This window comes from Zootoca vivipara, chromosome Z2 (genome assembly GCF_965207765.1).
Source record: "Zootoca vivipara chromosome Z2, rZooViv2.hap1.1, whole genome shotgun sequence".
NCBI lineage: Eukaryota > Metazoa > Chordata > Lepidosauria > Squamata > Lacertidae > Zootoca > Zootoca vivipara.
Window position 1 is genome coordinate 45,920,294 of NC_142585.1, and position 16,133 is coordinate 45,936,426.

General features: G+C 45.2%; 2 protein-coding genes across 14 annotated transcripts in view; one reads left to right on the plus strand and one right to left on the minus strand.

Moving 5' to 3' along the window:
• The first annotated feature begins 1,383 nt into the window (after positions 1 to 1,383).
• Positions 1,384 to 16,081, plus strand: DYNC2I2 (dynein 2 intermediate chain 2). The gene is made up of 9 exons (XM_060270376.2): positions 1,384 to 1,652; positions 4,200 to 4,457; positions 5,315 to 5,424; positions 9,004 to 9,161; positions 9,727 to 9,836; positions 9,931 to 10,089; positions 10,933 to 11,168; positions 12,053 to 12,210; positions 13,152 to 16,081. The coding sequence occupies exons 1-9, from the start codon at positions 1,575 to 1,577 to the stop codon at positions 13,388 to 13,390; spliced, it is 1,506 nt and encodes a 501-aa protein (XP_060126359.2). The 5' UTR covers positions 1,384 to 1,574; the 3' UTR covers positions 13,391 to 16,081.
• SPTAN1 (spectrin alpha, non-erythrocytic 1) overlaps positions 14,301 to 16,133 on the minus strand; it is a 67,600-nt gene continuing 65,767 nt past the window's right edge. For all 13 annotated transcript variants that reach the window (XM_088665074.1, XM_088665068.1, XM_088665070.1 and 10 more), the window contains one exon: positions 14,301 to 14,693. In XM_088665074.1, coding sequence (XP_088521200.1) covers positions 14,568 to 14,693 — 126 coding nt within the window. In that variant the 3' untranslated portion in view covers positions 14,301 to 14,567. The remainder of the gene's footprint in view (positions 14,694 to 16,133) is intronic.

A 16,133-nucleotide genomic window follows, 5' to 3' on the forward strand; every position in this document is an offset into this window, starting at 1 on the left:
CTATATTATTATTATTATTATTATTATTATTATTATTATTATTATTCCAATGTTTCTCCCATGAAAATAGAGGCATCCTTATTATTATTATTACTCTGTTGGAAGCCGCCCAGAGTAGCTGGGTAAACCCAGTCAGATGGGCGGGGTAAAAAGAATTAATTATTAGTATTAGTATTATTAAGTGGCTGGGGTATAAAGAATAAATTCTTATTATTCTGTTGGAATAATATGAAATAATATGGTAATAATATGAAGTAATAATAATAAGACTACTAATATGCAATAATAATAATAATAAGTAACTTCATATATCCTAGACAGCATCTTAAAAAGCAGAGACATCACCTTGCCGACAAAGGTCCGTATAGTTAAAGCTATGGTTTTCCCAGTAGTGATGTATGGAAGTGAGAGCTGGACCATAAAGAAGGCTGATCGCCGAGGAATTGATGCTTTTGAATTATGGTGCTGGAGAAGACTCTTGAGAGTTCCATGGACTGCAAGAAGATCAAACCTATCCATCCTGAAGGAAATCAGCCCTGAGTGCTCCCTGGAAGGACAGATCGTGAAGTTGAGGCTCCAATACTTTGGCCACCTCATGAGAAGAGAAGAATCGTTGGAAAAGACCCTGATGTTGGGAAAGATGGAGGGCACTAGGAGAAGGGGACGACAGAGGACAAGATGGTTGGACAGTGTTCTCGAAGCTACGAACATGAGTTTGACCAAACTACGGGAGGCAGTGCAAGACAGGAGTGCCTGGCGTTCTATGGTCCATGGGGTCACGAAGAGTCGGACCCGACTAAACGACTAAACAACAACAACAACAAAACTTCATATATACAAAAGTAGATATCAATATATCAGCACATCAAAATGAATCAATATAAACAGATGACAATAAATAAACATAAATATATAAAACCAATAAATGAATAGAAATATATCAAAATATCAAAAGAAAGGAAAATAAATATATCAAAATAGGTCAAGAAATTGTCAGGGAAGGCCTGGTGCAAAAAGGCACTGCCGCCATCTTTACTTCTGGCAGCAGGCTGCTAGGCAGCAGACAATCTTCACCGGATTAGGAGGAAAGTTAGGCCCTTTGCCCTCGACCAACATGGCGATTGCGAGCTCGGCGGCGCGATTTCGAGCGAAGTCTCGCAAGGATAGAGGCTGAGCGGCGACATCTCGCGAGAGGACCTGGGCGATTCCACTTCCCTCCCGGCGACGTTTCGCGGGAACAGGGTCCTTTCCGCGCGATTTCTTTCGGCTTCTCGCGAGAATTGGGTCCTCTCCGAAGGAGGCCGCGGGAGACATCTCGCGAGAGGACGGTTAACCGGCGCTATTTCCCCCGCCTTCTCGCGGGAATGCGGGTCTCTCCCCGAAGTCTCGCGAGAGGACGCCACTTTCCGCGCGATTTCCTCCGACGTCGCGCGAGAATAACGTCCTGCCTGCGCGATCTCCCCCCGCTCTTCTGGCGAGAGGACACCTCCTTTTAGGTCATCTCCCTGCGATGCGGCGTCCTCGTCGCCGTGGCAATTCGGCCTAGCCCGCTCGGAGAAGCCTCGGCCCGCGGTATGTTCGCCGACGCGGCGGCCGGCGTAGTGGACGTGGTGTCGACGTGGCGGGCGGAGCGGGGAAGGCGCTGCGAGGAGGTAGGGGCTTCCGAAGGAAAGGGAATGATCTATATGTATTTCTGCCTTCATAGAGCTCTGTAAATATAGAGCAGGCCTAGACAAACTCGGCCCTGCGGCTTTTTTGGAACTACAACCTCTGACCCTGTTAGCTAGGGATCATGGGAGTTGTAGTTCCAAAGCAGCTGGAGAGGCAATAGATATAACAATTAATCAATATATATTAATAAATATATAGATAGTGTTATAGAAAATCATAATGGGGGGGAGCAGGACACCATCATTAATCAACAGAGAGGGGTGACCGAATCTGACAGCTGCAATTACACAGAATCCTGCGCAACACCATCTTCCTCGTCTCCGCTCCACTCCAGAGACCCTCACCCCTCCCGCGGATGCAACCTTGCCTTTCGGAAGGCTTAAGGATCAGCATATACAAACATTTCTCAACGTTACCATAAATTCACACATTTCCCCTCTCCATCTCCCCTCTGCCCCATAACAAAACAACTACAACGATTCACATTTCAAGCCAGCGATATCCAGCTAATCCCTTTACTTTACAGGACTCAATAAGGGACCCAGGTGGCGCTGTGGGTTAAACCACTGAGCCTAGGGCTTGCTGATCAGAAGGTCAGCGGTTCGAATCCCTGTGACAGGGTGAGCTCCCGTTGCTCGGTCCCAGCTCCTGCCAACCTAGCAGTTCGAAAGCACGTCAAAATGCAAGTAGATAAATAGGAACCGCTACAGCGGGAAGGTAAACGGTGTTTCCGTGTGCTGCTCTGGTTCACCAGAAGTGGCTTTGTCATGCTGGCCACATGACCTGGAAGCTATACACCGGCTCCCTCGGCCAATAATGCGAGATGAGCGCGCAACCCCAGAGTCGGTCACGACTGGACCTAATGGTCAGGGGTCCCTTTACCTTTACCTTTAAACATTGCAACACTGACAGCCAAAGATACTTTTGTCACAGCCCCCCTGAGACGATGTTTCCAGAGAAGAAGGAGGGGGAAAGTCGCTCAAAAACAAAGTGGCACTTCACTCAGCAGTACAATCATTTAATAATACAGCCTTTATTATATGTCCTCTTATTGCCTTTATCATATGTCCTCTTATTATGAAACCTTTTTGCGTATCTCTTATTATGTACCCTTTATACGTTTCCCTTATTATGTGCCTTTTTAAACGTTTCTAGGAAATCTACCCATTGCCTTTAGATTATCGTAACAGAACTTCTCTTTCCCTTATGCTAGGATCTCTCTATTTTAATTGCTGTTTTATATCTTAGAACCTTTATATATCGGGACTGCTACCTTTTCCATAGAATTCTCTGTATTAGATATGTTTTCTGTACAAGGAAATACTGTATGAACCCTGCATGACCCCAGTCCACCTGAACCTTGCCCCATCGCCACCCTGTACCCATTCAAAGACAGACACGGACAATGAGAGAATAACTGGAACAGATTTATTCAAACTTCCATAAAATGTCACCTTTAACATAATCCCAGGGATCATCCTTTCATGACCTGGAGGAAAACACCTGCTGAATGGGCATCAACCCCTTGGCAATCGCCAGAAACTGCCCCACCTCGACTCCCATCTCGACTGATTGCCCCCTCCTGTCAAACAAAAGGAAATACCATCAGCAACAGAAGGAGAGCGATTGACATCTCACCATATGAAGAAATAGTCGTCTCTGCACCCAGTTAATCCCATCACCACCCATTCTCCTTGTCTTTCCCCGTCCCTCCCAGTCCAGGGATTTCCAGGTGGGGACAGGAGGGTATAAGAGGGAGGTGCACCATTTCCCGGGGTTCCTTCCTACATTCCTGGAGGCAGGGACCCTACAGCTGTAGTTTTGCATTCTGCAATAAAGGGATCAGTTTGTTTTACCTGGCAGCATCGTGTGGTCTCTGTCATTTCCCGACGAAGCTGAACTTAGTGCAAATTCCGGAGCTTCCGATCAGCGTCTGTCCTTCCTATAAGGCAGTGCATTTTGGGGTTCATTTTTCATAACAATAGAGAGCTCTGTGTGTGTGTGTGTATAATTTATGTAGCTCTCTCCATCTCTATCTCTATTAATCTGCCTCCATATTCACATTTACACCATTATTAATCCATTGTCTCCATATCTATATCTCTATGTTTATAGATATCTATGTTTATCTCTACCCATCTATTAATTAATACTGTATAATTTTATTAATATCTATATTATTAATTTTAATGTTTACTGTTTAATTTTAATCTTTTGTTTTAACTTCTTTTTAAGTTTTTAAGTTGTATCTTAATCCATGCTTTTATTTTCGGTGGGAGCCGCCCTGAGCCTGGTCTTGACTGGGGAGGGCTGGGTATCAATAAAATTATTATTATTATTATTATTATTATTATTATTATTATTATTATTATTGTTATTGTTATATCTCCCCCTCCTCCCCCAGAGAAAAGCACCCAGACGGTGCTTTATTATAATATAATAAATATTATAATTTTTATATAGATATATATATATTATTGTTAATATTAAATATTTATATCTCCATATATCTCCCCCCCCCCCTGCAGAAATGCACCCAGACGGGTTTCATCTCGGCGGCCGAAGCCGCCACACAGCCCCGCCCACGGCGTGATGCAGGGGTGCAGACGGGCGGTGGTGAGCCCGGGGAGGGCCAGCCGCGGCGGGTGCCGGGGGCCGTGGACTATGCGGGGCTGCTGGCCTTCCTGCAGGGCGTGGAGGAGCCCGTCAGCCGGGAGCTGGAGAAGAACTGGAAGAGCCACGCCTTTGACGGCTTCGAGGTCCAGTGGGCGGAGCAGAATGAGACGGTAAAAGCGGGCAAGAGATATATGTGTGTAATATGTTTATGTGTATGTATATGTATAAGACACACTTTTTTCCTCCTCAAAAGGAAGGGAAAATGTCTGTGCATCTTATGGAGCGAAGGCCCGCTTGCAAGAGCAGGCTTGCTGGGTACTTCTCTCTCTCTCTCTCTCTCTCTCTCTCTCTCTCTCTCTCCTTCCTTCCTTCCTTCCTTCCTTCCTTCCTTCCTTCCTTCCTTCCTTCCTTCCTTCCTTCCTTCCTTCTTTTCTTCCTTCTCTCTCTCTCTCTCTTTCCTCCCTCCCTTCTCTTTCTTTCACTCTCTCACCCCTTCCTTCCTTCCTTCCTTCCTTCCTTCCTTCCTTCCTTCCTTCCTTCCTTCCTTCCTTCCTTCCTTCCTTCCTCCCTTCTCTCTCTCTCACACTCACCCCTCCCTGCCTTCACTCTCTCTCTCTTCCCTCCCTCCCTCCTTCTCTCTTCCTCTCTCTCTCTTTCACCCCTTCCTTCCTTGTCTCTTTCTTTCTCTCTCACCCCTTCCTTCTTTCCTTCTCTCTTCCCTCCCTCCCTCCCTTCCTCTCTTTCTCCTTCACCCCTTCCTTTTTTTTGTCTTTTTCCCCCTCTCTCTCTAACCCCTTCCTTCCTGCCTGTCTACCTTCCTTCTCTCTCTTCACTCCCTCCCTTCCACTATCTCTTTCCCTATCTCACCTCTTCCTTCCTTACTTCTCTCTTCCCTCCCTCCTTCATTCCCTCTCTCTTCCTCTCTCTCTCTTTCATCCCTTCCCTTCTCTTTCACCGCAAGAAAGATGGATGAATATTCATAATTATTTTATTTCCTCATTGATTTCCCCCTTTGGGTTCCTGGCAGGTCTCCTGCTTGACCAGCCTCTCGTACCCGGTAGCACAGGAGCGGAAGCTGCAAGTCACTGGGGTCTCCTGGAGTTCCACCGGGGCCGTCGTGGCGTGTTCCTATGGCAGGTGAGACCCTCCGGATCCTGTGCGGCGGAACTTTCCGGAGCCTTTCCGCGGATCTAGGCCCATGTAAAACAGTAGAAAAAGAACGTGTTTCCCCCATAGATATTTTCCCCCAGAGATATTTCCCCCCCCCCGAAATATATTTCCCCCATGAATATATTTCCCCCGAATATATTTCCCTGGAATATACAGGGGACGTCTCCACTTCCTCATCCCTGCTTCCTTGTCCCCCCCCCCCGCCACCTCGTCCCTGCTTCCTCATCCCCCCTACCCACTTCCTTGCCCCCCCTCCCCGCTTCCTTCTCCTCCCCATCCCATTTCCTCACCCCTCCCTGCTTCCTCATCCCCACTTTGTCCCCCTTGCTTCCTTCCTTGCCCCCCTCCCCCCTCCCTCGACCTCCCCTCCTCGTTTCCCCGCCCCCTGCCCACTTCCTTGTCCCCCCTCCCTGCTTCCGTGTCCTCCTCTCCCCATTTCCTCACCCCTTCCCTGCTTCCTTGTCCCCGTTTTGTCCCCCTTGCCCGCTTCCTTGTCCCCCTCCCTGCTTCCTCGTCCCCCCCTCCCTGCCACCTCGTCCCTGCTTCCTCATCCCCCACCCTGCTTCCTTGTTCAGTTCAGTCAGAGTTTATTACAGCTATAAGCCCATTAGGTATAAAACACACAACATAAAATACAAAATACAAAAATCAGATTTCAGCAGACGGCCACACCACCGCCATTGGTGATAAACGTAAACATAAACATAAGCGTATAAAAGCTACGGTTAGAAATGAAACTTTCAGTGGTCATACAACAGACCATTTCGTCTCTTTTGGGAGAGAACTAAGGTTAAAAACCTCGCTACTTGCAATGTTATATGTGGGTCGTAGTCCTGTAGAATTAAGGCAAGGTATGTCTATGCTGGGGAATCAGCCAATTTCAGGATTATTAGGCCCAGTAAATTCGTTCGTGCCGCATTATGCAGAGGACAAATGAAAATTATATGATGTATTGGAGTAATGCCAATGTTCACACACACACCCAGCATAATGTTACGTTGTAGCTCAATATCATCCAGTCTTTGTTTAATAAGTCTTTTTGCTGAAGTAAGATCCAAATTTAGGATGTCTATGGGAGAAATTCCATATAGCAGAAATTTAGCATGGAGTTTGCTACCAGGGGTTCGCAAAATCATCTCGCCATAGACATTGGGCGAGATAATGGCTTGGTAGACTATGCCAAAGAGTTACCCAATAATTAAAGACTCTTTTCCACAGGAGGGACTCTAATGAGGGGATCTTCAATTCTAGGCATATAGATGCATTTCTCACACACAGGGGAAGCTTTAGAAGCCTACGTAGAAATTGATTTTGCAACGTCTCTAAGGGTGCAAGGTTCGTCAGTGCAGCCCAGAGCAGGGCAGCATAGGCAAGGGGGGTTACTACTTTGACATTAAACACCTTCAAGGCCGGGGGGACGTGTAAGGCTCAGTCTCAAAAGAATAATGGAAGGAGTGCATGCGACAGAGCCTTGGCCTTGTTAAGTAGATACTGGATGTGTGATTTCCATCCCATATTGTATTGGAATAGAATTTCTGGATATTGGAATTTGAGGACTTGCTCTATTGCAGCTCCCCTCTGCTTCCACTTATGGAGTTTCCTGCTTCTAGAAAAGATAATAATAATAATAATAATAATAATAATAATAATAATAATAATAATAATAATAATAATTCATTATTTATACCCCGCCCATCTGGCTGGGTTTCCCCAGCCACTCTGGGCGGCTTCCAACAAAAAAATAAAACACAATAATCTATTAAACATTAAAAGCCTCCCTGAACAGGGCTGCCTTCAGATGTCTTCTAAAAGTCTGGTAGTTGTTTTCCTCTTTGACATCTGTTGGGAGGGTGTTCCACAGGGCAGGCGCCACCACCGAGAAGGCCCTCGGTCATTATCATTATTTTTGATTTAGCATGATTAAGAGTTAGCTGATTGGTATGGCAGTAACCATCAAGAATCTTCCGCGCCCTACTTAGACCTACTCGCGTATAAGAAAAGATCACCATATCGTCCGTGTATAGAAGCAGCGGGCAGCGGTAGTCTGCAAGGCAGGGGGCATGTACGCTTGCAGACGACTCCATTAATGGTTCCCTCATGTCACTAATAAACAAGTTGAAGAAGTAGGGTGCTAAAATGCAGCCTTGGCGAACTCCTTTGTTTCTCGGCACCAAGTTTGTACGGTCACCTGCTGGGGCTAGTCTCACTCTGGCGACAGATCCTTCGTGGAGTTGGCTCATGAGCCATAGAAGCCTTCTATCGATACCCCACCTCACAAGTCTCTCCCATAAGATGTTTCTAGGGATGCTGTCAAAGGAGGCACATAAATGTCCTCGGCTGGGGTAGGAGTATTTCCGTGCAAGATGGTAGAGGATTTTTGCATGGTCAGTAGTAGATCGGCTCGATCTGAAGCCTGCTTGTTCTTGGCCAGTCAAATTGGATTTATCAGCCCACTGAATCAGTTTGGTCAACAGGAAGCGGGCATAAATTTCCCCTATTATAGAGAGAAGGCTGATGATACAATAATTCCCGGGGTCAACAGGTGGTCCCTTTTTGTAAATTGGGATTATAATGGCCTCCTTCCACATTTTAGGGATAAGGGCAGTGGCATTAATTGCGTCGAATGTTTTGGCCAGAATTCCAGCCCACCATTCTTGATGTACTTTAATGGCCTCTGCAGGAACCAGGTCAGGCCAAGGTGCCTGACCCCTTTTCAGCTGACCTATCAGATCTATCATTAATTCTGGGTCGGTTGCAGGCCAGATAGGTAGATGGTTAAACAGAGGTTCCGAATGAGCAACAGGTACCTCAGCCTGTGAAAAATACTTCCTCAAGAACAGTTCCCATGTAGGGGCGGGAATGACAGTCGAGCTATATTTCCTCTCTCTTCTGTTGACCAAGGACCAAAATTCACGAGCTCCCTGCGATTTAGAAGCTGCGATCAGCGCCTGCCAACGGTTTAATTACCACTCTCACTTAGCTGTTTTCTGAGCCTCTTTATAGGCTATTTTGGCAAGAGCATAAGTAGTTAGAAGGGTGGTGGCTTCCTTGTCCCCCCTTCCCGTTTTATTGCCCTCCGCTCCCCATTTCCTCACCCCCTCCCTGCTTCCTTGCCCTCCCCTCCCCGCTTCCTCACCCCCCTCCCTACTTCCTTGTCCCCCGCCTGCTTCCTTGTCTTCCTCACCCCCTCCCCGCTTCCTCGTCCCCCTCCCCACTCTCTTGCCCCTTTCCCCGGTTCCTCGTCCCTTTTTTCCCCTTGCCCACTTCCTAACCCCCTCCCCACTTCCTCACCCTCCCCTCCCCACTTCCTCATCCCTGCTTCCTTGTCCCCTCCTCCTTGCTTCCTCGTTGCCACTTCCTCGCCCCCTCCCCACTTCCTCGTCCCTGCTTTGTCCCCCTTGCCCACTTCCTCATCCTCCTCCCCGCTTCCTCATCCCTGCTTCCTTGTCCCCCCTCCTTGCTTCCTTGTCCCCATTTCCTCGTCCCCACTTCCCACTTACTTCTCATCCCCGCCCCCACCCGACACACCCCTCTCTCTCGTTCCAGATTGGAGGATGGGGACTGGAGCGCCGACAAGTCCTATGTCTGCACCTGGAACCTCGACCGCCGGGCCCTGGACCCCCAGCGTCCCGACCTGGTGGTGGATGTCCCCGGCTCGGCCATGTGCCTGGCCTTCCACCCTCGGCGGCCATCAATCATTGCTGGTATGTCAATCATTGCCGGTACCCGGTCCAAGTAAAAATAGTTATAATTGTTTATAATTATTTTTATAATAATTTATAATTATTATTTATAATAATTTTTCTGCTTTCTATTTTATAATTATTATAAAGAATATTTATAATAAATATGTGCTGTGGTCCATGGGGTCACAAAGAGTTGGACACGACTAAATAACAACAACAAAATAATAATTATAAGTAATAATACTATAGTTGTTTATATTTTATAATTATTATAAATTATTATTATTTATAATTTATAATTATAATAAATAATAATTATAATTGTTTATAATTTGTAGTATAATAACCTATAATAATTTATAATAAATATTTCTATTTTATGATTTAGTTATTATTGTAAATAATAATAATTTATAATAAATATTTATAATAATAATAATAATAAATTATTATTAATTAACCATCTCCTGTTGGTCAAAGCTGGGGTCCGGGGGTAGTTTCCCCCAGCGTTCCCCAGGGTCCTAAAACTGGGAGGAGCAGGGGCTTTTGTTGTGTGGCCCCATCCGGCGTCTTTTCCTTGCAGGGGGCCTTTACAGCGGGGAAGTCCTGGTTTGGGACACTGGCCGACCGGAAGACCCCTTGGTCTGGAGGACAGGGATGACGGACGACACCCACACGGACCCCGTTTACCAGGTAGAAGGGGACCCCCCCACCCCCCAAAAATGTGTGCTTTTGTGTTCCGGCCATGTGACCATCCAAATGGTCGGCTGCCCTTTTCCCAAATCAGGTGACCTGGCTCCAAGGCGACAAGCAGACCCGCCTCCTGAGCGCCTCGACCGACGGGAAAATCCTGCTTTGGCGCGAGGAGAGGGACGGCCTCCTCGAACCCGCCACCGGCTTCGCCCTGGCGCTGCAGCAGATTCCCCGGAGCACCAAGCCGAAGAAGGTCAGCTCAGGTCAGGGGTTGGGTGGGTAGGTCGGGGCGTTGTCCTTTAAGGGGCTCCGGGGAAACCCGAGGTCTGGGGGAGCATTACCCGTGAAACTGCTCCAGGGAAGGCAAAAAGGGAAGGAAGGAAATGAAAGAAGGAGGGGGAAGGGAAGGAAGGAAAGGAAAGAAATGAAAGAAGGACAGGGAGGAAGGGAAGTCAAAAATAAAGGGAAGGAAGGAAGGGAAGAAGGAAGGAAGGAAGGAAGGAAGGAAGGAAGGAAGGAAGGAAGGAAGGAAGGGAAAGAAGGAGGGGAAGGGAAGGGAAGAAGGAAGGAAAAGGAAAGAAGGAGGCAAAAAGGAAGGGAAAGAAGAAAGGAAAGGAAAGGAGGAAGGGAAGGAAGGAAATGAAGGAATGAAGGGAAGAGAAGGGAAGGAAGGAAAGAAGGAAATGAAAGAAGGGAAGAAGGAAGGGAAACAAGGGAAGAAGGAAAGTCAAAAAGAAAGGGAAGAAAGGAAGGAAATGAAAGAGGAAAGGGAGGGGAAGAAGGAAAGACAAAAAAGGGAAGGAGGGAAATGTAAAAGGGAAGGGATGAAGGAAGGGAAGGAAGGAGCATTATCCTATATGGGGGGGTCAGGGGGACTGTTCTCCTATAGCAGGCACCCCCAAACTTCCTCGACCACTGGTCCTGTTAGCTAGGGATCATGGGAGTTGTAGGCCAAAAAATCTGGAGGGCCGCAGTTTGGGGGTGCCTGTCCTATAGGGTGCTCCGATGGACGCCAGGGTTGGGTGCCTCCCCCCCCCCCCGGGAGGGGGCACCGCCTTGTAAACTCACGGCTGGCTCATTTCCCCCCCCCCCGCAGCATTCCCGAGGGGACACCCCAGTGGGGGTCACCTCCCTCTCCTTCTCCCACTTCGAGCCCTCGGTCTTTGTGGTGGGCACGGAAGGGGGCGACGTGCTGAAGTGCTCGGCGGCGGCCGACGCCCCCGCCCTCCGGCAGGCGGGGGGCTCTGTCCTCCCCCTCAAGGCGCCCGTGCAGTTTTCCTTCTCGCCCCACGGAGGCCCGGTCTACTCAGTCAGCTGCTCCCCTTTCCACAGGTGAGTCGGGGGCATGGCTTGAGAGGCAGGCATTATTATTATTATTAGTTTGTTTGTTTGTTTATTAGTATTAATATTAGTATTATTACTATTATTAACGGAGCCAAGTTTGCCCTGCCCATAACTTTAAACGTTGTTGTTGTTGTTAACGGAGCCAAGTTTGCCCTGCCATTAATGTACAAACAAACTAAGTTTGTTCTTGCTATGAGTTTTCAGATACCCATGGTTATTATTATTACTTTTACTTCTTATTGCTTTTACTTATTACCGTTTCTTTGAAAATAAGACGTAGCCATAAAATAAGCCCTAGCAGGATTTTTAAGCATTCAATGAATATAAGCCATAGTGATAGGCAGTTTAACTTTGTAGGGTTACTTAATAAAAAATAAGACATCCCCTGAAAATAAGCCATACTGTGTTTTTTTGAGGAAAAATAAATATAGGACGGTGTCTTATTTATAGAGAAACGCGGTAATTAGTTATTTTTGCTGATTGTTACTTGTTACTTTTATGTATTTACTGTGTTTACTAATTGTTACTTATTATTACTTGGTACTCATTACTTACTGCTTTCACTTTATTCTTATTACGACTTTTATTTATTACTTCTTACTTCTTATTACTTTTAGAACAGCACTATCGTTGCCATCAAAATTATTCCTGCCCCCTTGTAAATTCATTCTCCACCTCCCCTTAAAGTTGTTTTTGAATTTAATCTGTATTGTTACTGGATTATGGTCAGAGATGGATCTATTCAATATTTCAGCTTTTCTAAATTTAACATTACCGGTAGTTTCCTTGATAGCCAAATTGCATCAATCCTCCCGCCTGTAAATTTGCATATTTACCCGTTATCAATCACACACCCCGTTTCCTCCCAATAGGAACCTGTTTCTCAGCGGAGGGACCGACGGACATGTTCACCTACACTCCATGCTACAAGCGCAGCCCCTCGTTTCCCTGCAACTCTCAAAGAAATACGTTTTCGGCGTCAGGTGGTCCCCCATCCGACCCCTGGTCTTCGCAGCCGCTTCCGGGGAAGGTACTACTACTACAAACTTAGTATTTATACCCTGCCTGGGCTTCCCCAGTCACTACTACTACTACTACCATACTACCAACTTATTATTTATATCTTGCCTGTGCTTCCCCAGCCGCTACTACTACTAACTTATTTATACTCTGCCTGAGCTTCCCAAGTCTACTACTACTACTACTACCACAAACTTATTATTTCTACCCTGCCTGGGCTTCCTGTCACTACTACTACTACTACTACCAACTTCTTATTTATACCCTACCTGGGCTTCCCCAGCCACTCTGGACGGCTCCCAACCAAAGATTCAAAACCCTAGCTAGAACAAGGAATGTTTCCATGAAACAAAAATCAATTTCATTCCAAATAAACCCTAACCTTCCTCGTTTTAAATTCAGTTATAAATTTTAATGATTTTAATTTATTAATATAATTTATTAATTAAATTATTAATTAAAATTAAAACTTAATTAAAATCTTTAAAATTAAATTAAAAATGAAACTTGTTTTATTTTTAATGATTTTAATAATTAATAATTAATATAATTCATTAATTTATTTATATTCCAGCGTATAAGACGACTGGGCATATAAGGCGACCCCCCCAACTTTTCCAGTTAAAATACAGTGTTTGGGATATACTCTCCGTATAATAAATACGAGCCGGCGTATAAGACGACCCCCGACTTTTGAGAAGATTTTCCTGGGTTAAAAAGTAGTCTTATACGCAGGAATATACAGTACATTTAAATTTCAAACTTAATTAAAATCATTAAAATTAAATTAAAAATGAAATTTAATTTTAATTTAATTTTAATGATTTTCATTTAGTCCAATTAATTTAATTTGATAAAATTAATGGAATAAACCACGTAATAAATTCCTTGGGGTTTTTTTTTTGTGTGGAATCCAATCCAAAGAAAGCTTCCCCTTCTCTGTTTCCCCAGGGGAAGTGCAGCTCTTTGACTTTGGCAAGAGCTCCCAAAAGCCCTCGCTCTCCATCCCCCAGACCCAGGACCGGGGCCCTGTCTACTGTGTGGAGTTCAACCCCTGCCGGGCACAGCTCCTGGCCGCCGGCGACGGGGCGGGCCTGGTGAAGATCTGGCAACTCAGCTCCGACTTCACGGAGGAGGGGACCCGCGAAATGAGCCACCTCGACCAGCTGGCCAACGAGGTGACTGATTGACCGTTGAAAAGCAGAATAAAATGTTTTATAGATGTTATTCCAATATATACTTATTTCAGGACAATTCTACCACATGTGCACGAGGGACCCTTTTTTGTATTACACCTCCAGCACTCAGCAGATTTGTTTTTATACATCTTGGCTATCCTATCCTATCCTGTCTCATATCCTTGTTTCCTATCCTATCCTGTCCTTCTATCCTCTCCTTGTCTCCTCTCCTTGTCTCCTATCCTGTCCTTCCCATGTCTCCTAACCTTTTTTCCTGTCCTATCCTATCCTTCTAGTCTGTCATATCCTATCCTATCATTGTTTCCTATCCTATCTTATCCTTCTGTCCTATCCTATCGTATCCTATCGTATCCTATCCTCCTATCCTATCCATGTCTCCTATCCTTTTTTCCTGTCCTATCCTATCATTGTTTCCTATCCTATCCTTCTGTCCTATCGTATCTTATCCTCCTATCTTATACTTGTCTCCTATCCTATCCTATCCATGTTTCCTATCCTATCCTATCCTAGTCTCCTTTCCTATCCTCCTATCCTATCCTAGTCTCCTATCCTTGTTTCCTATCCTACTGTTCTGTCATATCCTATTTTCCTATCCTACCCTAGTCTCCTTGTTTCGTATCCTCTCCTTCAGTCCTATCCTTCTATCCTGTCGTATCCTATCCTTGTCTCCTATCCTATCCTATTATTCTGTCCTATTGTATCCTATCTTATTATTGTCTCCTGTCCAATGCATGTTTCCTATCCTAATCTATGCTATCCTACTGTCTTATCGTATTCTATTCTCCTATCCTATCCATGTTTCCTATCGTATCCTATCCTGTTCTGTTCTATCCTTCTGTCCTATTGTATCCTATCCTCGTCTCCCATCCGTGTTCCCAAACCAGAAAAGAGCCAAAGCCGCTTTCTGCTTGGACCAATCGCTTTTATTTCTTGAAGCACACTGCGCAAAGCTGAGCCGCCGGCGTCCGAAGCGTGTTCCGCGTCGGGCGGTGGAGGGAGGGGAGAGCATGCGCGGAGCGGCCGGGGGAGGGGGCAGAGCAAGCTGGAAGCGCAGGATGGGGGAGGGGGTCCTCTAGCGCCCCCCGGAGGAGGCGGGAAGCTTCAAACTTGGCGTTCTAGCGTGGATCATCCGGGAAGGGGGGAGTCGCCGAGCCCCCCCGATGGGAGATCAATTGACAAAGAGCGAGCGTGTGAATTCGACGTAGTCATATGCCGACGGAAGCTCCCGACCTTTGCCATCCAGGTAAGGCTTCATGTGGGAGATGCAATAGTCGGCTTGTTCCCGGGTCAGGTTCTGGAAGGGGCGGAAAAGATGGCAGAAATTATTATTATTATTTTAAAAAATTATTCATCTTATAGTAACACATAACAAACCCGTTCAAACCCTACAATACAATAAGAAATTCAACGAAACCACGTAAAAATACATAAATTATCACTTTTACTTTTAATTGTAATGTATTTAGTCTTGTTGTTGAGTTGCATTTTAACTACAGGTGAAACTCGGATAATGAGAATATCGTCGGAAAGTGCCTTGATTTCAGGAATGCAACTGATTTTTTTTTCTTTCTCTTTTCATTTTGACAAATGCTTTCTTTTGGAAATTCCACAGGAATCAAGCAAAGAGTTACAATCATACAAAAATCAACAAAAAGCAACATCTCAATGATGACATTCCATTTATAATTGATCTGCCTAACGACAAATCATTACAATGACAACAAATCAAGGCTTGCCATATCTTGCTTTGCGTGTCATGCGTCTATCTCATATATTGATTTCACCTTGTAAGTTGCATTACTGAAATCAATGCACTTTTTGGTGATATTCTAATTTTTCGAGTTTCACCTGTAAACAATTATTTGTTAATGGCAAAATTAGCAGCGGCAATAGGAAATCAATCAAAACAAAAATTAAAAAATGAATGGAAATGCTATGAGGATTATACTGTATATGTGCAGCTGGAATTATTCCAGCCCCTTTGCAAACAGTGTTTGTTCTCAAAATTTCTAGACTTTCAGCTGTGCTCCCAAAAAAGCAACTGAAATAAACGTATCCTCCGAAAACCGAGAACGTCCCAAGTTTCGTTTTTGTTGGGTTGGGGTGGTGGAAACGTTGTGTGCCTTTTCCAGAGCCCGATTTGATGCGATACCTTCAGCTGTGTTACACAGCAAATTCTTGCCTATACCAATCGAAGAGCACTTTTGTTATTCACATTCTTTTATTCTGTGAATTCTATAGTGAAGAATGATCACGACTCATTTTACCCCTATTATCAAAATTCACACCCTTGCAATATTATCTGGAATTTCCCCCCGAAACATTACGCAAATTCCTTCTGGAAGATTATTTGAGCTCAGTATCCTACGCTGTGGCCAAATTTTGCACATTATCTATTACAAAACGTCAATCTCTTTTACCGTATATTGAATAACATATTGTAACAATTTGTCCTGCCCTCCGATGATGATATTGCTGCTACAGCTCTTAGTTAAATCTCTCATTCTTTTATGGTGTTTTATTCCGCTGGACCTGTATTTTAAGTATTGTATCTTCAATTAGTATATTGACTATTAAAATCCCCTATCAGTCGTTTTTATTGTTTATGTAGAGAATTATGCAGAATTTCTGGTTTGATATGCTGGCTGTTTGCCGTAATAAACATTGACTGACTGACTGAAACGTTTTGTTTTTGTTGGGCTGGGGTGGGGTGGTGGAAACGTTTTGGGTTGGG

Excerpts from the sequence above, each read along its gene's own strand:
- DYNC2I2 (XM_060270376.2), top strand. The coding sequence starts at position 1,575 with ATGTTCGCCGACGCGGCGGCCGGCGTAGTGGACGTGGTGTCGACGTGG. Across the intron at positions 4,458-5,314 it reads GGGCGGAGCAGAATGAGACG|GTCTCCTGCTTGACCAGCCT; the intron begins GTAAAAGCGGGC and ends GGTTCCTGGCAG. Across the intron at positions 5,425-9,003 it reads GTGGCGTGTTCCTATGGCAG|ATTGGAGGATGGGGACTGGA; the intron begins GTGAGACCCTCC and ends CTCTCGTTCCAG.